Raw genomic sequence first — 21,799 nt, forward strand, 5'->3', positions numbered from 1 at the left:
GCATCATTACATTATCACTCATACCTGCATCGAACTGATTAGACGCCCTGGTGCAGGGCAGCTAATGCTCCCAAAAGTGCGCCTGACACCGTTAGCAGGCATTGCGCCATACACAGGTATGTATCTCGCACAATATCGTCCAATTCGCTGGGAAGTTCACACAGACAAGTGGCGGACAGAGCAAACTCCCGCCGGTAATGTGCCACAATGAGACATTTGTAGGCGCGCCGATAGCTGAGCCCCAAACCGCTTGATCCATAAACCAGTCTCACTCACGGCCGTCCCGGTGCACTTCGCCGACGCCCGGCGGCTGCTCCGGTGCACGCTGCTGACGGCGGATACCGAGGTTTCATATACGGCGCGTCGGCCCGCCGCCCCGCCGAGTGTTCAGGTGCCTAGTGTCGGAGACACTTGAGCTCAAACATGAGGAGGATACTGCTCGTCGGTGAGTACGACTCAGGCATTGCCTGGTGTGGGCTATCTGGGGTAACATGAGATCGATTATGCAAGAACAAAGTTCAAAGATAGTGAAAATAAAGTATTCATTTTCCGTTATTTATTAATCACCAAGTTTACGAATACTTGAAGGCATTTAGTCCGCATTTCGGATAACATCTATCATATGTATATGACTCGCCGGTTCACGATGCGCTTTAGGTATAATTTACGGTTAATAGTTATCGACAGATCTTGGTTTAGGGAATTCGCGCGAGCAAAATCAGAACGGTGAATGCCTCTTTATGTAAATCGATCGATGAAAGAACCCGAAATTCATATGATTGGTTGCAATGCATTCGTCAGTTTTTGGAATAGCGAGTTTTGATAAACCGTAACACTTGATAAACCCCCGAAATCTTCGACTCCCATAACAATTATGATACTTAATTGGATAACACTAATGTTTACATTAGTGCGATGCACGTAAGATTGGACTATGTATATCGTATGCATTTATGCTCATCATATGTCCGACAAAACGGATGTGCATAAGGCACCAGTGGTTTTTGAATGGAGCATCAGCTGCAACTGTCATATTGATGTGTATTTTCTTTGCCATACGCTTGCCAGCGCTGTGAGAACGATTGCACCGTTGTTTGACGAGAATTCGTGAAAAAGTCGAATCTACGCGTAATCGTCGAACATTACGCGAATTTCGCGTATTGCAATAATGCTATAAGCTGTATATTATGCCCTTTTTCCTGTCAAAATGTACACTGTACAGTATATACATTGATATGAAAATGAAATAAACGTAAAATATTCGAAAAATCGTCAAAATTACACGTATGCAATAAACCTATGCTGAATAAATTGCGGCTTTCTCCCAGTCGATATGAAGAAACTGATTTCAGGCAGGTTCTGCAAAATTATCCGGAAGCATAGTTTTTTTTTTAAATAGACAAACACAATTCTAATGAAAAGTGTTTTAAACCATAAGAGACAAACCTTCGGTTAAAGCTGGCGTCTGAGCTTAAAACAGTTTAACTGTTATGGTTCAGTTGTAACATTAGGAACATCTTTAACTGATTTCTGATTTGGTGACGCTTAGATTCAGTGATCCTGATTTAACCACAGGTTGTTTGAAAAGACAAACACTATTCGTTAGAATTGTGTTTTCACTATTGGAAAACAACCGGAGCAGTTTGTCACCGGGATATATTGTTGCAAGAACTTGACAGTTTACGGTAACAATTCGCATAAGATATGTATGTACATATTTCAAATATGCCAATGCATGCATGCACTCACCTGAATGTGAGTTTGGCGGTTTGATTCACTTGCCTACCACAATTATGTAAGTAAACAAAATTAGAAAAAAAAACATTGAAAGATGGAACCAAAAGTAACTCACGCGTTATCACTTTCCCGGTGCGGCTGTCTCAAACCATGCCTGAAACGTCTCTTCTCGGATGGAGGGAGCGGTGGCTTTACCGGGCACTTTATTGGTGTGAGACGCGGTGGAGCGGGAACAAGTCTCGGTTTGACGCCGGCGTCTCATATATCGCTAAGCAGAATCGACTTAACTACGAATTTAGTTTCGCATCAGCAATTTCTTTAATGGGTCAAAATGCACTTCACTGCCACTGGCACGAAAGTTTAAAAATTAACAACCTTACGAACCTGTCGTGACCGGATTCTGCTTGCGTGCTTACATCCGTAGCTTCTTAATTAACCCTCGCGGGCCCGGGGGGCGTTTTTCGCCCCCCCCCCCCTGGCGAATATTTGCGATAGCTCCCGAACGCTTAGGAATAGGAAAGCGAAACTTTCAGTACCTTTTCTCCCATCAATTTGACATCTTCTGAAGCAAAAATTTTTGACCTAGCCCCCTTGATGACGTCACAAGGTTGATTTTTCTAGACCCCTGCAAGGCAAACTTCGGCGTCACAGACGCGAACTTCAAATAGCTACTAAAAATAGAGTTTTAGAGATAAAGACAAATTACGAGCACGGTTGTGTAGCGTTTGACCTAGAGAAAAACAGAAAAATAGTTTTGGTGACCTGAGGTCAGAGGTCAGGTCAACGACCCCGAAATGTGGTTTTAGTTTTTCGCAAATAACTTCGACAAAAATGGTCCTAGAGCTACGGCAGTGGTACCATCGCATTCGCCGTGTCAAGCCGCGTCGAATGATATATATTTTGTTTGGAAAAGGTCAAATTTTATGTTGACCTCATGTGACCTCGAATGACCTTTGGTTGACCTTGACACATGAAAGGTCGTTTATGATGGATTTGTACCCGCTGATCACGAATCTGGCATCCATTTTCCTCTAAGCCTTCATTTAGAGCTTCCGGATGGCAAAATTGTCTTATTTATTATTACTAACTTGAATTAGTGAAATAGCCTCTAGCAAGGATACTCTTCTGTGACCTTGACCTTTGAGCAGCCTTGTATCATAAGATGAACCACAAATAGGGAACTGATAAGCCTCCAAACATTTCAAAACGTCTTGGAAGTTAGCACGCAAGATGTACGAAAAAGTGCAAAGTTTGAGGTCAATTGTGAGCGTGACCTTGACATTGACCTTTGATTTTGAGCACATATTCGGAATCCTCAGATTCTCTTCTTTCGTTTGATACCCAATTTTGCCGGTTTGATGCATCCTGTCATCCTCTAGAAGGCTTACTTTGAGATCACTACACATGTGCCGGTTTTTGCCTTTGACCTTGACCTCTGACCTTGAAAATTGACCTGAGGTCAAAAATTTTAGGTGCTTTAGAATCGTCTCGTAAGGACCTTTCGTTTGGTATCGCTTTTGTTTCCGTAGCTCCCTTATTTACGGAGTTAGACGGGGGGGCGAAAAACGCCCCCCCGGGCTGCGGTGGTTGGGATTACCCCCCGGGCCCGGCCGGGTTAATGAACCTGTAGCTGAGAGCTGTAAGGTGTCGGTAGAGTTCGTTCACATATGCGCTGTTTCCGCATGTGACCCACGCATAACCTTAAAAATATTCGGTGTAGAAGAAAGTTGCCTATCTGCTCGCTTTTTTATGCAATGAGGCGATGGCTTCGCAGCACCACTTCAAGTCAGTTCCCCCGCTAAGCCGATTTTCATAATGAGTTCTCAACCTTTGTTAGCCGATTGGGGACTTAAACAGAAGAAACTAGGAATGTTGGGGTGAACGCACTACTTATTCTAAGAACATGAACGAGCACCACTAGCCAAAAGTATGTTGTTATCACTTTAGGGTCAAAGCAGTCCGTTGACTTCAAATTTAGAACTTATAATAAAAATGCGTGAATTATAGACACTGTACAAGTATATAGGGCAGACAAAGCCTTTGATTTGCTTGCTGGTATTGCTTCCTATCATGACAACTAGGCACCTAATGCCTATGCACGCGATCTGACAATTGTGTCGCCTGTGTTTCAGTCCTCTGCGCTCTGGCCGTGGCGCACGGCCAGAACCGCGGCTCGCGCCGCTTCACACCATCCCCATTCCTGGAGGGTCAGGACTGGGGGTTCGTACCGTCCAGCCGTACGACGCCTCAGCCGTGGTCCGGCCAGCCGGCCGCCTGGCCGCTCTCTGCTGGCCGACGTGGCACCAGCCGGCGACGCACCACGCCGCAGCCGCGACTCGGAGAGAATGACATCGACGACGGCTTCGGCGCCGTCTCGGCTGCCAAGGAGGAACAGGCACAGACTCCGAAGGCACCGGCGGCACCTAGACGCCAGCCTCAGAGGACACGCACCTCTGTCCGGCGACGCAGGCCCACTCGCGTCCAGGCGGCGGAGGTCACGGTGCCCGACGTGGAGAAGGTCCCCGAGGTGGCCGAGGCTGGTACTTCCACCACGGCCAGGCCGGCCAGGCGTCGCACTACGTCGAAGGCGACCGAAACGACCACCCTGTCACTGCTGCGACAGCAGGTGGAGGAGCTGAAGAAACAGGCACAACAGCCGAAGAGGCGCTTTAGAGGCCGTCGTGTTAAGAAGATCAGAAGGATTATCCACCCCGGTGACGATGAAGATAAAGACGAGGATGAGGATGAGGAGGATGAAGCGGCAAATGAGCTGCAGAAGTCCGAAGCAGTGACCGAAAAGCCATCTGAGTCTACTGAAGCCTCACCTGCAGCGACAAGCACCACCACACTGAGTCCTATCATTCTGAGGCGGCAGAAGAAGATCTTCCGCCAGGGTAGTCCCCGCCGAGGCAGCGGCTCCAGGCGTCAGTTCGCCAGCAGGCGCCGTGTTGTAACCCCGGCCGCTCGAACCCCGACTGAGGCGACCACCCCCGACCCGACCACTGTCCCCACCGTGATCATCCAGACCAGCAGTCCGTTTGAGCCCTTCCCGCTGGATGACAATGAGGTGGACGATACCAAGACAGCAGACGACAAGGAGGTTAACAGTGAAGCAAGTCCCGGGACTGCGTTTACCAGAATTACCTCCACAGCGGGAGGAAAGTTATCTAACACTTCTTCGTCGTCATCTTCTTCTGCTTCAGTTTCGACGTCCGAGTCCGAAAATGCAGTCGCATCAAGCTCTCAGTCGTCTTCTGGCTCTAGCCTAAATGGTGACAGCTCTACAAACGAAGTAGAGTCATCATCAACAGAGAACGAAGTGCGTTCTGAAGGAGCGGTTGTGACCAAGACTGTTCGCAGGCCGATATCTCGCGGATCGGTCCGCGCCAGTTCCGCCTTCTCCCGGACCCGCGGCAGCCAGGGCGTCTCGCGAGGATCTGGCCGAGGACGCGCACGAGGCTCTGGGCGTCAGAGAGTGTCTAGCAGCAGTGCCACGAGTAGCAGCAGCAGCACGTCTAGGCGCCAGTTCGCCCGACGCCGGCGTCCATCCGCCAGTGCGGCTGCCAACGTCATCACTACGAGCACTGCAGCTACTACCACGACCACTGCCGCTGCCACAACCATCACCAACAACGACGCCACCACAACAGGCATCGATAGTCCGACTACCCAGCTAACGTATGGAAAAGATGGTCTAGCGTTCCCCAACAGTTTGGAAAGCTCTCCACCAGGACCAGGCCAGGTTGCGTTTAATTCTGGGTCTGTGACTGGCACGCCATTCCCGACGGTGTCGCCGGTGACCTCATTCGGTAGATTCCAGCCCGTAACGTCCTCTAGCAGCTTCCGGTTCGGGTCAGGAGAGGCTACACGGTTCGGCGTCACCCCGCGGCCGGTATCGTCAACCACGTTTGCACCTGCATTCGGTCCAACGACCCCGGCTGTTCCCGCCCAGTTCTTCGATGGCAGTTTCGGAAGCAGGAACTTTGGTCAGACTACACCTGTGACCACTACTGTGTTTGGCAACACCATCAGTGAGAACGACTTCCGTCCCACGCCCGCGTCAGAGCCGGTGACATTCTTCTCCTCAGCGAACTCGCAGGGCGCAGGTTCGGGACGACCTGGCTTTGGAAGCTTCTCCTTTGGAGCCAACTCAGTCAGCAGTAGCAGCTTCGGCCGTACTCCTTCCTTCAACAGCGTCCCTGTCACTGCACGACCCACGTTCCGGACTACAACGGCGGAGCCTGATACTACCACATTCGGCTTCTCTAATGAAGGAAGATTCGGCTCTCAGTCAAGTGTCACCACAGGTGGCTTCAGACCCATTTCTTTCACCACACGCCACCCTGCACCGGCTTTCAACACCGACACCAACGTGCGCATCTCTTCCAACGGCGCCTTCAGTTTCGGTACTGGAGTGGCTAACCCTTCAGTCCCCGGCTCCGACTTCAGTCAACGGGTCACCACACCGCGACCCGAGCTACCGACGGGCAGGCCGTTCACAAGCTCCTTCGGAGTTACACGCCCATCTTCTCAGGCGCGGGTGCCAGCTGTCCTCACTGAGGCGGCACGCTTCTTTGGATCGCAGCCGGGTCCGACAGTCCAGACCAACTTCGGGCCGGCCAGCTCGTCCGGAGGCTCGGTATCGACGTTCAGTCAGACTGTAGATCACCCGGCTCCCGCCTCGAGCTCCGGCAGCTTCTCGTTCGGCAGGGCAGTGACGGGCGCGAGTACGCTGGTCCAGTCTGTGGCCACCAGTCCGGCCCCGCCGGCCACCACCACCACCAGCCGGCCGGAGACGCTGCCGCCGGCCACCGAGTGGCCGCAGAGCTTCCCCTCTGTCACAGAGTGGCCGAAGAGCTTCGCCTCTGTCACCGAGTGGCCGCAGACCAGTCCTGCTGCCGAGCCACCAACCAGCCACACATCTCTGAGCGGCGGACAAACCTTCTCCCACAGCCAACAGCAGGGCTCCGTCGGTAACAGCATTCAGGAAACATCCCGGGTCACGCAAAAGCAGCCTTCTTCTAAGAAGTCCTCATCCTCCTCGACTTTCTCGTCATCCTCCTCCCAGAACAGTTTGGACTCGGGCCGTTCGGCAGGTTCTGGCCGCAGCTTCGGCTCCTCCTCGGGCACCAACACCTTCTTCCGCACCGGCGGTGTGAGAGGCTTCGAGTTCCAGCAGGAGGGCGGCGTCATCACACGCTCGTCACACCTGCGTGGCTTCGACACCCGGCTGCCGGCGTTCCACGAGAACGTGGTCATCAGCGACCCGGTGTTCAGCAGCAAGGACATCAAGCCTGGATTCACGTGAGTACACATCGATCATGGACGCACCAGTCCGTGTCCCGGCTGTCGTTATTGTTGACCTTTGGTGATGGCTAGCTGGGGCCTTTGGTGATGGGCGGCTGATCATTTATCAAACTGGCTTGATTTAGTTATTCATTACTAGTGTTAATTTATTGTTTAACGGTTATTTTCGTCACCATGTTAGTTAGGTAATTATCATCGTAGACGTGGCTGTGCTCGTCTACTGCTGCTGAAAGTGACCGAATCTTGAGCCGCCACTAAGATACCACCTATGTCCGTTTAGATTGTTCCATGGGTTTATCGTAGATAGGTATTTGTAGGATTGGGTAAATGCTTAATTGTTTAGTCTCGTTGTGAAATCCCCATTCCTCAATATTACCTGTGTAATTGTGTATGTTTCTGGAAACTATACATAGGTACTAAACAATGATTGGAATATGCAAGTCTCGTTCCGAATATTGACAAGAATGATGCACAACGCTCACGTTGGTCCTAGCCCTGGCGGTTTTGGTAATCAAGTGGGATGTCAATTAACCCGGCCGGGCCCGGGGGGTAATCCCAACCACCGCAGCCCGGGGGGGGCGTTTTTCGCCCCCCCCTGTCTAACTCCGTAAATAAGGGAGCTATGGAAATAAAAGCGGTACCAAACGAAAGGTCCTTACGAGACGATTCTAAAGCACCTAAAATTTTTGACCTCAGGTCAATTTTCAAGGTCAGAGGTCAAGGTCAAAGGCAAAAACCGGCACATGTGTAGTGATCTCAAAGTAAGCCTTCTAGAGGACGGCAGGCTGCTTCAAACCGGCAAAATTAGGTGTCAAACAAAAGACGAGAATCTGAGAATTCCGAAAATGTGCTTAAAATTAAAGGTCAAGGTCAAGGTCACGCTCAAAATTGACCTCAAACTTGGCACTTTTTTGCACATGTTGCGTGCTAGCTTCCAAGATGTTTTGAAGTGTTTTGAGGCTTATCAGTTCCCTATTTGTGGTTCATCTTACGATACAAGGCTGCTCAAAGGTCAAGGTCACAGAAGAGTATCCCTGCTAGAGGCTATTTCACTGATTCAAGCTAGTAATAATAAATAAGACAATTTCGCCGTCCAGAAGCTCTAAATGAAGACTTAGAGGAAACTAGATGCCAGATTCGTGATCAGCGGGTACAAATCCGTCATAAATGACCTCTCATGTGTCAAGGTCAACCAGAGGTCATTCGAGGTCACATGAGGTCAACATAAAACTTGACCTTTTCCGAACAAAATATATATCATTCGACGCGGCTTGACAAGGCGAATGCGATGGTACCATTGCCGTAGCTCTAGGACCTTTTTTGTCGAAGTTATTTGCGAAAAACTAAAATCACATTTCGGGGTCGTTGACCTGACCTCTGACCTCAGGTCACCAAAACCATTTTTCTATTTTTTTCTAGGTCAAACGCTACACAACCGTGCTCGTAATTTGTCTTTATCTCTAAAACTCTATTTTTAGCAGCTATTTGAAGTTTGCGCCTGTGACGCCGAAGTTTGCCGTGCAGGGGTCTACAAAAATGGACCTTGTGACGTCATCAATGGGGCTAGGTCCAAATTTTTTACTTCAGAAGATGTCAAATTGATGGGGGAAAAGGTACTGAAAGTTTCGCTTTCCTATCCCTAAGCGTTCGGGAGTTATCGCAAATATTCGCCAGGGGGGGCGAAAAACGCCCCCCCCCCGGGCCCGCGAGGGTTAAATCATTTATCATTAGCTTTATCGTCGTTCCGCTATCGAAACATTGTTTCTTACATTCAATGGATTCCTCCCTCCATATCAGCACTCAGCAGCCCATTACGTTCGCCACATTAGTCTTCAGCACTCGGCACTGCGCGACCCTGTGCTTCCGATGCGAGGACGGCATCCCAATTACCCCCGCCGCAGGATTCATCGGTATTGTCATCGAGGCCTTCCAATCGGAACGGCTGGCTGAGGTCCAATGGAGCATACCCTGGGAGCGAGCTGCGGAACAGATGAACAGATATAATGGCAAAATGAAAACATATCAAATCTCTGTTGCTTTTCTAGGTCAGGAAGGATACAGTATGTTATTTTCACTAGAATTTTCTTTTAAGAATTGATATATGCTAGTTTTGTTTTATTTTTCACATTCGAGCACATGTTAAACATATTGTTTTATAGACGGTCCCGACGTTCGAGTGAGTCGTGGTCTGGCTGACCTCCCCTCTCGGCGGAAGCGCATGCACATGAGCTGCGCTGGTGGTCTGCCGGAGGGTCCCGCTGCGGTCCCTCTCGGCCGGCGCCGTTCGAGGCCGCCTGTGATACCGGTCCTCGCGGAACAGTCCGAGGGAGGCTCCGGATGGTACGGCGGCCTTCAGAGTACCACCCCCGTCCCAGACGGGCCTGGGGAGCGGCGGAAGCTGCCGAGAGGCCGCGTCTGACCGTCTGCCGTTTATCTCCGCCGCTCATGGAGCCGGCATCTCTGCCCGCTGGCGGACGCCAGGTGCGCGCTGGGGAGGGTACCGGCGGCCCGACCTTGGTCTGACGGACCCGGTCGAGGAGGTCGGCTCGGTCTCACCATGAGTGCTGTGGTCAGAAGGGAAGGAGGTGGACTGGCGCGGTGGAAGCCGAGGGCAGTTTTTACCTACCCTGTCAGACGGTCGGGACGGTCCATATGAGTCAGATCCGGTAAGGGCCCGGCCCGGTGACTGGCGAGCCCAGTTGGGAGCTGTCGGTACCGGGGGGCAGGGGGAGTAACTCAGACTCAGACCTGGTCGGACCGACACTAGCTCACCATTTGGTGAAGGTCGCTGGGTCACAGGTCAGCCTGGACACAAAAGCGCCGGGGCCCGCGGCCCATCCGGTTCCGACTGGTGACGTCACCTTCCATATGACGTCACCAGAGGTGTGTCACGGCGTTCCTGGCGCCGCCCTTCTCTCTCCTCGTGGGCGAAAAGGCCACGTCAGCAGCCCTGCGTCGTTTCCGCCCCTTCCACTTGCTAACACGGGGTGCTGACAGTCGCGAAGGGCTGCTTTCTTTCGCGCTGCGTTGTTCCTATTGCGTGCGTCGTCTCGGTTCTGACCACTAACATACATAATCCAAGTGGGATGCATGGTTGCTGTCACCTCTTAGCGTCGCAGACAATACCATCTGCAATGCATTTCACACGGGCCCTCGTGGAGAGCTTTGCATCAGACCTCTTAATTACGAGCGAAACCGGCGACGAAAGAGAAACAAACAAGTCAGCTGTTGCGGCATCGTCCTCGGCACAGTGCACACTGCCCTGTCGCTCTCTGTTCCTCTCGCTGTCACCCGTTGACATGTCTTTCTCGAGCGTCGGACGGCGGCACGCGGCACGCGCGGTGCAGCTGCGGGGCCGCTCTGTGACGGCTGGGGACGGTTTCGCCGGCAGTTCGGTCCCGCTCGGGCGACGAACACTTTGTGGCCGAGTCCGTGTCACCACAGTGTGGTTAGGCGAGTTTCGCACACCTTCATCTCCGACCGCCGGCCACGGGGTGTGAGCTGGTAACGACACACTGGGTGCCGACCGCCAAATGCCGCGGCCGCGCCGTTTGCCCGCGGCGCGGTCTGCAAATCACCCGGAACGACGGGGGGGCTGGTGGGAGTCGGTGTCATCGCGGGTTTCTACCTCGCAGTGAAATGAGCCAGAAGTTGTCAACGCCTCAGGTGATTTAAACAAGAAGATTTTAGCAGATGCCGAACTTTTCTGCTTCTGTATTTCTTTCTAATAATTTGTCTTTGTCAACTTTTGACCAATGATGAAGTGAAAATATTGGCTATTATTTATTATTATTGCGTAATTAATGTCAACATTCATAAAACAGTACGTAGAAGTCGTAGGCGCACACCGCATACACTTGAAATCCACGATGGCTGCACAGCATTCGCGGTTAACCCTCTGTGGAAGTTAAAGGCCTTTTATGCTCGCTGGCTGAAATGCGTAGGCGATCGAGTACGCAACATTTACCGAGGTTGGCAAATAATGGCATTCGTTTCATCACTTGAAAAATTCCTTGCTGACCTAGAACGGACTTTGTCTTTTCTGCCATACGTTATGTCTTGTGCAGGATTTTAAGTGGGTAATGTTTAGTCTTGTAGAGGTAAATAATACGTTTCCAAAGAAACAGGCACTCGTGTGCACTCTAAGAGAACCGTTTCGGTATTTCATAACGCACCTCTACTCGACTGTTTATTTTCCCTAACACCATTAGCCCGTAAATGGCTGGCTGTCTGCGGGTACCCATTTATTAATGCCGGCGCTCCTTGAGGCCAGTAATTCACCGCTGATTATACTTCTTTGATCGGGAAGCCGGCGAGCAGAGTCCATAGGTTGATTATGGAGGCGGTACAGACAGGTTGTCCTTTGTCAGATGTCGTAACATGACAGACGAAGGTCCCCAGGTGCGCGTCTTTGCCACTCTCCAAACGCGGCTCCATTCAACTTCAATTCCTCAACAAGCAATTTCATTAGTCTCACACAATGCATTAAGCTCTGTTTTATTGGTGCCTGTAACATAGCGTCACATCCAGCGCAAGAACCCCTACAAAAATACTTGCCGCATAATGCACCTATCTGCATATGACGAGGGTGATTAAACGCGCTGGCGTCCGCGCTGCCCTGATCATTAGCCATGGCAGGCTGGCCACACTGCAGGGCCCGAGGGCAGGTTTCGTCACTGGCGTGTCACACCGGCACCTGCACTGTGACACGCGGCAGACGTGGGAGCGTCACTACCCGTGACGGCCGGCCCATAACGGGCTGTGACGGCTGACCTGACCTAACCCAGTGCCCAGGTCGGCCGCAGCTTGAGCATCTATAGGTATGATAATTTGATCTAATTTTGTTGTTTATGGCATTTTCAAATAATAATGTGTTCAATCTTATATAGTGTTGGTTGCAAACACTAAAAAATATGCAAAAAAAGGAAAGAATAATGACTTTATCAGTTTGAAAGCCATGTTTTCAAAATGTATTTAAGGTTAGGCACCTGTTTCACATCCAAATTCCAATTATTCCGTTATAATTCGTTTTTTTTTATTTGAACCGTGAACGTATGATTTTTGCACAAAATACCGGAAGTTCTGCATTTTATCATATAACTACCTGCGCACTGCGCAGTAACCCCGCCATTGCCAAACTGGCCACCTCGACACTGCGATGTCCGTGTGGGTGGACGGCTGCCAGGGGGCGAGGGTTGACACCGAGCCATGCCCACTGCCGACCTCTTCTTGCAGACAGCACTTTCACTGGCTCGCGCCGCTCCTATAGTCGCGAGACAACGGCCTGTATGTATATCAGAACAGCGCTGAGCTATGACGGCGGCTCAGGAATTGGTGACGTGTGTCTGGGTGTGATCCTGTCTCCTAATTAAGAACGTGTGAGGACCCTTGGCGGCGTTATTTATCGATTGGTCAACCTGGGCTGAATCTATCATTCGTGACCGTTAATTATCGTGACATATGTAGTGCTTTCTTCTAACAATCGGTCACGACTCAGGGCGGGGGTGATCGGTTGTCCGTCCGTCTCCGGTCTCGTGAGAAGGCTCCCATCAGCCCTGAGAGGGGGCCTTAAATGGTAATCGGCATTGTTGAGGACAGAACAAACGGTGCATCGATCAGTTATTGGTGTTCCGACTTTCCGAAGGTCCATGCTTATCTATGAAAACTGGTTCGAACAGTCCGCTCCAACAGTGGCCTCTCGAATATTTTATTGTCAAAGTAGCGGGTTGAAGTTATCTGCGTTATCTAAAAAGGTGTGCCTCAATGCCCTCGGATGTTTGGTTCTCACTTCTCTGGGCTCTGTCAAAGGCTGAGTCATCTTCACCACTCTCAGATGAATCAATTCACCGCCTTTAGCCCTTTGAGCGAATATGTGCGTTCACGAGCCTGTGTGATGAAGAGAGCCACTCGACAGCGCACGCCGCACTCCTTACATATTTCACTGAGTAAAACCGCGGCACGCTATTCACATATCTCATCAGATAAATCCAGCGTCGTTGCTTGTCCTGCAGCTCCAGTCACTCGGCAGTAGCTGAATGCCGACACATTGTTCGTGAGGTCCCGCTCTTAGAGAGGGCTTGTCGCTGGAAGGCCCCTGCCGTGCGGTGGGGACTCTTCACGGCTGGATTTGACGGCACGAGCCCGTAGGTGGACACGCGGCCGCTCATCTTACAGATGATGTGTAACCACAGAGTGGTGTCGAAACACAGTCGCTCACGTGCGTCAGTTTCCGTTTTGCGTTCGTCGGTATGACGGCGGGGGCAGTCGATTACCATGAGACTGGCATGCACATCGAACCACGCGGCACACTGGTTGCGTAACGCAGCCGGCGGAAACTGTAGAATTATACAAATCATGCTCCAAGATGAAATCACAGGTCAGATAAGACTTATTGCGTCTGGCCACACGCTATGACGGCCTCTCTTCGCTCTTGCGTGCGGTAATTTAACACATTTGTCGGTTCCTGTTAGCCTAATTTGTCATGAAAGCAGGTCAGAGCACAGCTATCGTTAAAGAGAATGAAAATCATGCAATCTTTACTATAATTACTGATTTTACCATCTAGGACAGTCCCATTGTGAATATTCGTGCTCGCCTCTAGGCTAAAGACAAGCTGCTGCCCTTGGCTCTCTCACAGAACCCAGCCGAGCAGTGGCCTTCAGCCGAACCCTCCGTTCCATTGCCTGTTCCTTTATGGGACACGATCTCCCTCAGTGCGGTACCGTGATGCCGGTCATGGATACTGTGGATCAAGACGTCATAAGATCAAGATCTGACTGAGAAAGGAGGCGACTAATTGGTTTTAGGTACGGGTGAGCTGTGCTCTCAGTTAATGGCCAAATCCTGAATTCTTATGAGCTGATCAATCTCTAATTTGGTGGTTGAAGTCATCGACTTAAGCATGTGTGCCAATTTAGAATCTTGAAGATACCATTTGCCATCCCAAACATCATGTTTTTTCACGCCTTGCATGATGCATGTTTTATAGAATAACTGTTTTGAGCCTTAACCCTCGCACGACCAGGCCATTTCTCATAACACGAACGACCAGGGGGGGGGGGTTGTTACGACCCCCCCTGGCGTTTCGAAACGGAAGGTCGTAGAGCTTAGCGGAAAAAACCAACGGATTGCTCTCAAAGAGATCTCGCGATTGGTGGTATATTTTTTGGTCCTAGGTCAACATTTGACCTACTTTTGACCGGTCAAAGGTCAAATTTTCGGAAAAATAGACTTTTTTCAACTTTCGGCGGCGATTGCGGCAAAATGGTGGGAAATATCGACTTGAAACCTTCACTATCGTGTTCCTTGATCAATTCTCTATCGTTTGGTATGTATTTCGTTTCTCTAGCTCTAAAAATGGCGCGTTGGGAGCGCCGGAAGTCGGCAAGGTCACAGTCGGCGGCAGAAATTCGAAAAATCAAAATTTAAATTTTTGAAATCTGATTGTATTTTTGGATTTGGGAGGTCCATTTGCTCCCTATAGAAGCTAATATTGCTGCATATTCCCATTGAGGTGACAAGAATTAGCAATATAGTGGTTCGGGCGCTTTTCAAAAATAGTGCCGGACGCTGTTCCTCTTGTGACGTCATAGCTCCGTGACCTGACCTGACCCGGTCAAATTTCTTATACCATATGATAGCCAATACTTGCCCCAACATGCATGGGAAGTTTCATCACGATCCATCAACCGATGTCCGTACCACCGGCAGGAAACCTCGGGCGTTGGCACTCAGTTTGTGAAAATCCGGCCGGAGGCTGTACCTCTTATGGCGTCATAACTCCGTGACCTGACATGACCCGATCAATTTTTTTCGGCAAAAGATGCGCAAAGGTTGCCCCAGAGGGTATGGAAAATTTCAGCCCGCTACGACAAGCCGTTTAGCGTGCACTTCGAAAAAACCTCAGGGGGGGGGGGGTTGATACAACCCCCCCCCCCCTAGGCGTTCTAGGGTTAAAGTGAAGTTTAATTGAAATGAGAAATATCGTCAAGGAATGTGCCTGACTTTATATAAGAATACGATTTGAGCGAATATGGGATAAAATGCAATAACTCTTTTGACATTCCCACTTCTATAAATGCCATTTTCTGCACCTGTTTGGTGCGTTTTTTTCTACCTATAAAGTGGGGGATCAAATACTTGTTCAATTTACTTCGTCTCGCCAACGAACAATAAATTCATGCTTGAGTACCAGACAAGTTTCGTCACAATCCTATTCCCAAATTTGACTACCAAATTGAGTTACAAAACACCTTCACACATATTGCAAGAGTGGCCCTTCCATTCAGCAGCCATCAGATTTGGTGCGTTCCATGCAAATCAGAGATGAGGTTGGCTTTGCAGTGCAGCAGATGTATAAGGCATGGCACAGGATCTGTCCGTCTGCCGGTGGATCGACGCGTTGTATCAGATAGCCCACACCATTCCACTGGCAGGGACAAGTCAAGAGGGACGAGACGGGATGGGACAAAGTGCGACAGAGCCAGAGGGGACGGGGGGACGGGCAGGGACGGGAGTAGACAGACGGGGAGGAGACTGCGATGTCGCATCACCGTCTATCCCTGACAGCGTTGCTGGGGGTCGCCCATTGCGACAGACACGTTATAGCATAGGGCTTGGCCGCCCGGGCCGGTTCCTGCTGTTGCTCAAGCCGGCTTTATACGAGTAGGGAAAGGGAAATGAATACAAATTGATGGTCAGTGAGTGTAAAGTGTCAAGATGCCCACGCCGAGTCAGTGTTCCGCTGGGTAGTTGATGATGCCCACCGTCAGGCAGAGTTGCTAATCACTAGGCTCGAGAGCATCATCAGCCGCGGGCTATGAACGTTCGAACGCCGTAAAACGTGGTCTGTATACATACAGGACGCGTGTCCTAGCGGACAGTGATGGTCATGAATGTAAGCTTTATAAGCGGGCGTTGACAGGTACTGACGTCCATTCCAAAGAATATACCCGGAGCATCCGTCTTCGTTTCATCGTTCATTTGCCATCGCAGAGCGTGAATGGCTGCTCATTATGATAATAGCAGAGGTGTGCAATGTGCATCATCAACGTGAGATGTAAGGCCAGTGATGTGCCTCTTGCGCCATGATTCGGCTCGGGTACGGCGTCCATACACTGCCGTGCGGCAGTCCTCGGAATACCAATGGACCGGTCTAATTATGATGAGACTTTAGCCATACGGGAGTGCACGAATTGCGTGTTTTATTAACCCTCGCCCGCACATGCCATTTTCCCATCCTAGAACGCACATGGGGGGGGGGGGGTGGTTGCCACCCCCCCGCGCCATTTCGTTCCTGTTGGAGATAGAGCTTAGCAGTAAAGACAAAAAAGATTCTTTGGGAAGAGACGAATCCAATGATACCCAGTTTTACCTTCTCAGGTCAGTCATTGACCTTCCAGGTCAGGTCAAACTAAAAAATGTTGCTGTTTTGGGTCACCGTTGGATATCAAGTGCGCTGCTTATCAAATACCGATGACGATGCTGTTTTCTGGTGCCAAGCCAGCTAGAACCTCTTTGTCACACTATCCGACCAGAATTTTGCTGCTGAGGTCATTTCAGGTCAAGTTAGGTCAAGGTCAATTATATGTGTTTGTATGTCTGTGTGTGTCTGTGTGTATACTGATGTGTGCACCGATTGTTTTTGGGTCCATATCACATGAAATCATGATCTGAGAAGCTTTTACCAAAAATGCAGTCAAAAAACTTCACAAAAAGTAAATTCAGCTTGCCTAAAACGCAATTATCTTAGATGACCTAGGTTGACCTTGACCCTGACCTTGACCCCTGTACATCGTCGAACAACATGTTCCATGATAGGTGGGAGGTAAGACTGGCAAAAAAGGCCGAAATCAGGGTGTCAAAAGCTCACAAGGCCCATGGCAAACGCAAGATGTTGAGAATTGGCCATTTGGGTCATGACATGACCTGAAAAACAAGGTCATATCTCCGAAACCAAAAATCACAGAAACTTGAAATTTTCAGTGGACATCAAGAATGGATAGACGAGCAGCTATACGAAAAATCAGCCTTCTAGCTCTAAAAATGTTGAGTGCAGAGCAGAAAGACTGCCTGGGGGGGGGGGGGTGGCAACCACCCCCCCCCCCCATGTGCGGGCGAGGGTTAACTGACGTAGATCAACACCCTGCCCAAAACTCATCACCGGCTTTGGAACTTTCTTCCCTTCTCCTTTCACTATATCTGTTGCCTAGCCCCCGCGTTATATATTAAATGTCCAACAAAAGTTTAGCCTTGACATAAACAAGATCTGTCCTCTAACTTAATTTCCACCCGACCGATAAGTTCAGCTCGTGTGGCACCCCATCACCGCACGGTCAACAATACCCCGTAATCCCGTGCGCGCTCCTCACGCAGCTCCCAGAACCTGTACCTGCTGCCGGCATCTGGCTGACCCCGCCGCCCGTCTCCGTACTGCAGGTGCGAGGGAAGGCCGTACGGCTACTACGCCGACGAGGCCAACGACTGCAGCATCTTCCACATCTGCCAGCCCGTGGACGTCTCCAGCGTCAGCAAGTTCTACACTCGTTACAGGTTTGTCAATGTGGGCAAAACGCTCACAAGATTCAGGCAAACCGCAAAATTAATAATAAATTAATGATAGGAAGCCCTACCGGGTAGGTATTGCAATGTGTCCATGGCCGGTACCTGACCGAGACAGAAATACGGACCAAAATATGGAAAAGAATCCAGTTGTGCACCTGACAAAGGAATGTCTATCTGAACCGCAACATTCTGGAATTCCTATTAGCCATGGCCCATATTTTTCCGATGCTCTGATATGTATATTCTGTGGAGGAGAAGCGATTGATGTCAAAGTTTCCAAGCCCAAGACCAGCAAACCAGCAAAGAAGCTAGTGGTTTTATTGTAATTCAATTGAAATGCCTGATGACTAGACCTTCCAGCAGATTTTGCATCCATCATGTCATCTCCCAGCATTACCATGTGCGATGTGCAAGTAGGTAAATCATGCTGCAAGGACAGTAATGGCGTGGTGCGTCTGCCCAGCGGCGATTCCCACGCATAGGCCTGCTCACGGTCACGTGTATAATTATGCGGTGCGCTATTGAGTACGCATCGAGCAAACGTCCAATTATCTCCCTTGCGCCGCCGGACTTTTCCTTTCACGTCGTACCGTCACAGCAAGATGATTTGTTTCACATGGAGTTGGCTCCTCACCTGCCGTTTTCACTCTTCATGGAGCATAGCCGTGGCGGCAGCATGAAAAACCCACTTGCGGTGGATATTCTTTCCCAGGGCTGACGGTCTTCCCTGCCGCTGCTCGCTGGCAGAGAGCGCTATTCTGCAGCGCTGTTGTCTGGCCAAACCACGACCCACCGAGCCGGCACAGATTCCAACGGAGGCAGCCACGCCCGGCTAAACTGTGTCGATTTGTGTTGCCTCACCGCGGCCACTGGGCCGACACGTCCGGTGCAGACTGAGTGGCGGTCAGCGGCCGGTCAGGGCTGACCGCTGAGACTGACCCGCCCCGGGGCGGCGGTCAGCGGCCGACCGCACTCTGACCGGCTCCCGCGGCCTGACCTGACCCAGAGACAGCCCGGGTTCTCTGGGGAGACCGACCCAGTGGCCGCCCGAGGCCCAGTCACGGCCACGGTCGTCCGGCCCTGGGGGCTGACACGACACCACCTCGGCTCACGGTCAGGGTCACGCCGTGGGTCTCAGGGGCGGTCGGCCCGCCGCGCTGCGCACACACCCAAGCGGACGTCTGTGTTACGCCACTCGGCCGTCGTCGGCAGCGGCCCAGCCGGTGATTTTACGGCTCTGCAGTCGGACTAATACGCACGGCTCGGATCGGTGCGTTTGGTGGCTGACGCGGGCCGGCTGTCCCACCCAACTGGGTCAGAGTGGGAGCCGCCCCACTCCGGCCGCCGCCGGCAGCTACCGCAGCCATGGACCCGGCGGCTGAGGGTTCTGCAGATACGCTCTGGGTGGGCCATTGTTGCGTGTCCGGTACGCAGTACGCACCTATGATACTGAGTGAGATTCCGGGGGAGCGGCTCACTGCTCTCTCCACTCCCCAACAGTGCCTGACGCAATTCACTGAATGGGCGAGACTTTTAATCGAGATGGACATTGGGCGTTGACTGTGTCGGCAGCAGTGTGGCTGAATCAGCGAAGAATGTTCCAGAGAGTCTGTCCGTCTGACATCCCTGTCAGCAGTCCGCAATGGATCACCATCGTAGGAGCCCGCCCGCGGCGTCTGGGCCAGTCTCGGCGGCTGTCTCCCGCTCCCCGGTCACCACAGTGCATACGGAGCTGCCGTGTGGCTTGCGACAGAAGTGAGGGGTCTGTCGGGATGCTAACTCGGAGCCAACGTGCAACGGAGCTGATCACGATACCGGCTGGGGGCGCGGGTCGCCGCGGCGCCGGGCCGCTCACTCGCGTGATGGTCTGTCCCTGCGGAACCGGTCTGCGCAGCCCGCCGAGATCCCTCCCCATCCCCAGAGCCGTGCCCATAACAGGATGATCTCACGGCTGCGCAGAGGAACGTCAATCCGTCAGAGCGCGCGGCGCGGCGGGAAGCCCGCGGCCTCCGTTCGGGCTGTGTTACAGGCCATTGCTGTTCGGCAGCTGCTCGCGGAGAACTGAAATGGGAGGGACCTGCCAATTACCTCATTTGTCCCCAGACTGTAAATTGTTTTCCGGATGTTTATACCAGGTGCTTGACCTTTTTACGCCCAGGGTGGCACCGGGAGCTGACACCCACACCATCACATCGCAACCTTCGGAACGCCCCATGAATAGGTTTTGTTCGTCTTGAAACCGGATTTGTTATTGCGCTGATAGGTGTGGGCGAATCCAACAGAGGTTCAATTGTCAGTAGGCGAAAAACCAGCATTGTCTTTGTTTGTGAAGGTGTTTCCGACCGCAAACAAGAAACAACGTAGCACGTCTCAATGCATTCTGGAAATACTATCGCACTGTGCCTGCATATTTGCTTCGACAAAAAAAAAATCAAGTCACATCACTAACGCCAAGCTAACATCTACATTCTACATAGACAGTATATGTGATCTGTGGGTACGGTCGGTAGTTTTACACAGGTTCGACTTTATTCTGTTATTCTCCTGAGAGTGTCAGCATTGCAATTGTTTTGGCAGGTACTCGTCCACTGCAGCGCATCCTACGCGGTGTCGGACATCTAGCAGCCATTTCCCCCCTAAAACACTGTGTGTGTGTAACGCTCTTTCTGTGTGTCCCGCAGCTTCTTCTGCGGCGCGGAGACCCGGTTCGACCAGTCCAAGCTCTCGTGTCTGCACAAGGACGACGCCATGCCGTGCTCAGAGTCAGCTAGCTGGCTCTTCCGTAACGACGAGTTCGGAATTCAGGAGAAGCGCTCGAACGAGCAGAGGTTCGAGGAGGAGGTGCAGGGCGCGCCGGCCGTCGTCTGACGGCCTCACAGCGGTCACCTGAGGTCGCCAAGGGTCACAGGGATTCGCCCGAGATCGCCCGAGATCACCTGACGTCAACGGGGTCACCTCAGGTCACAGAGGTCACCGGAGGTGAACAGAGGTCACCGGGGGGTCGTCACGCTAAGCGACAGGACCATTAGGCGAACAGTGTGATGTGACTCACAGGCCCCGTGACCCGCGTGATGTGTGACGTGCCGGACTCATCACATATGTGACGTATGTGACGTATGGCTCACCGGTGCCGTCTCATATGTGTGACGTTTGACTCACCGTGGTGATAACACTGCCTGTCAGGGAGCGTGAACGGCAGAGGCAACACTGGCATACAGCGCGTCCGTAAGCAGAGGCAGACGGGCAATATGATCCGCGTGACTGTGTTGGACAGATTGTGTGGGGACGGAGAGCGTCCGGGCACGAGCTCACACGGAATGGGACAGGTGACTGTGGTGCGCTTGGGTGCGCTACATGCAATGGACGCGAGTGGGATGTGATATTCGAGCGGTGTGCGTTGTAATGTGTGTGCTATTGAATCATGCATCGAGGAGACAGATGAAACTATTATAGATGCAACGAGTGACGACTGTCGTGGAAGTCACAATTTTGGACCGGTTTTTCATTTTGTAATTGAATGGCTATAGTGAAGCTACATGAAGCTACACCTATAAATTTTGTTGACATATTGGGACGCTTCAAACCGTTGAAAATTAGACTTCCTGTAAAGTGACCTCGTACAGACATAGCGTGTCCAATTGATTCATGTCATGGATGTGTGCTTCACTTGTAAGATCAAATGTAATATAATTGAATGCTTGCCCCAGAGCCCACTCCGTTTTGCTGCAATGTGCGCGCTTCATGTGTGTGCTGTCCGTATTGCGTAAACGTATGGATATGGATGAGTGATCGCTCCGCATCAAGAGGCATGTTCAATAAATATAGCTACATGAACCGTGTGTTTGCATTTTGATGACTGGCTTTGTCTCCTGAGCCTGATGGAGCAATGCAGGACGTGCAGCTTCACATTGCTGGACCTCTGACTACCGATTACCGAGGCACACAATTCACATACAAACTAAGAAGTCTAGAGGTCATGAAACGTAAAGCATCAAAGATCTATATAAAATATTGTTGTTGTTTGTTTAAAAACAATAATAGGTACAAAGATAGATGATAGAAGGAATAAGTACGAGCGGATCACAACAGACTGAATTCATAAAAATGTCGAAACCGGATGTTTGAGTAGAAAGATGTTAACCCGCGCCCCGCTGGGCTATTCAGCCATACGCGCCCTGATGGGGGGGGGCAG

The 21,799-nt window shown here is 51.2% G+C and overlaps 1 protein-coding gene across 1 annotated transcript; it reads left to right on the top strand.

The window, feature by feature from the left end:
* The first annotated feature begins 369 nt into the window (after positions 1-369).
* LOC122389152 (mucin-5AC-like) lies at positions 370-21,441 on the top strand. Its single transcript, XM_043380887.1, has 4 exons — positions 370-445; positions 3,870-7,041; positions 17,482-17,595; positions 20,289-21,441. The coding sequence occupies exons 1-4, from the start codon at positions 424-426 to the stop codon at positions 20,473-20,475; spliced, it is 3,495 nt and encodes a 1,164-aa protein (XP_043236822.1). The 5' UTR covers positions 370-423; the 3' UTR covers positions 20,476-21,441.
* Positions 21,442-21,799: the final 358 nt, after the last annotated feature.

This window comes from Amphibalanus amphitrite, unplaced genomic scaffold, assembly GCF_019059575.1.
Source record: "Amphibalanus amphitrite isolate SeventyFive unplaced genomic scaffold, NRLGWU_Aamphi_draft 000345F_arrow, whole genome shotgun sequence".
Lineage (NCBI taxonomy): Eukaryota > Metazoa > Arthropoda > Thecostraca > Balanomorpha > Balanidae > Amphibalanus > Amphibalanus amphitrite.

Coding starts and splice junctions, on each gene's coding strand:
- LOC122389152 (XM_043380887.1), top strand. CDS start 424: ATGAGGAGGATACTGCTCGTCG. Junction 446..3,869: donor GAGGAGGATACTGCTCGTCG/GTGAGTACGACT, acceptor CCTGTGTTTCAG/TCCTCTGCGCTCTGGCCGTG. Junction 17,596..20,288: donor AAGTTCTACACTCGTTACAG/GTTTGTCAATGT, acceptor TGTGTCCCGCAG/CTTCTTCTGCGGCGCGGAGA.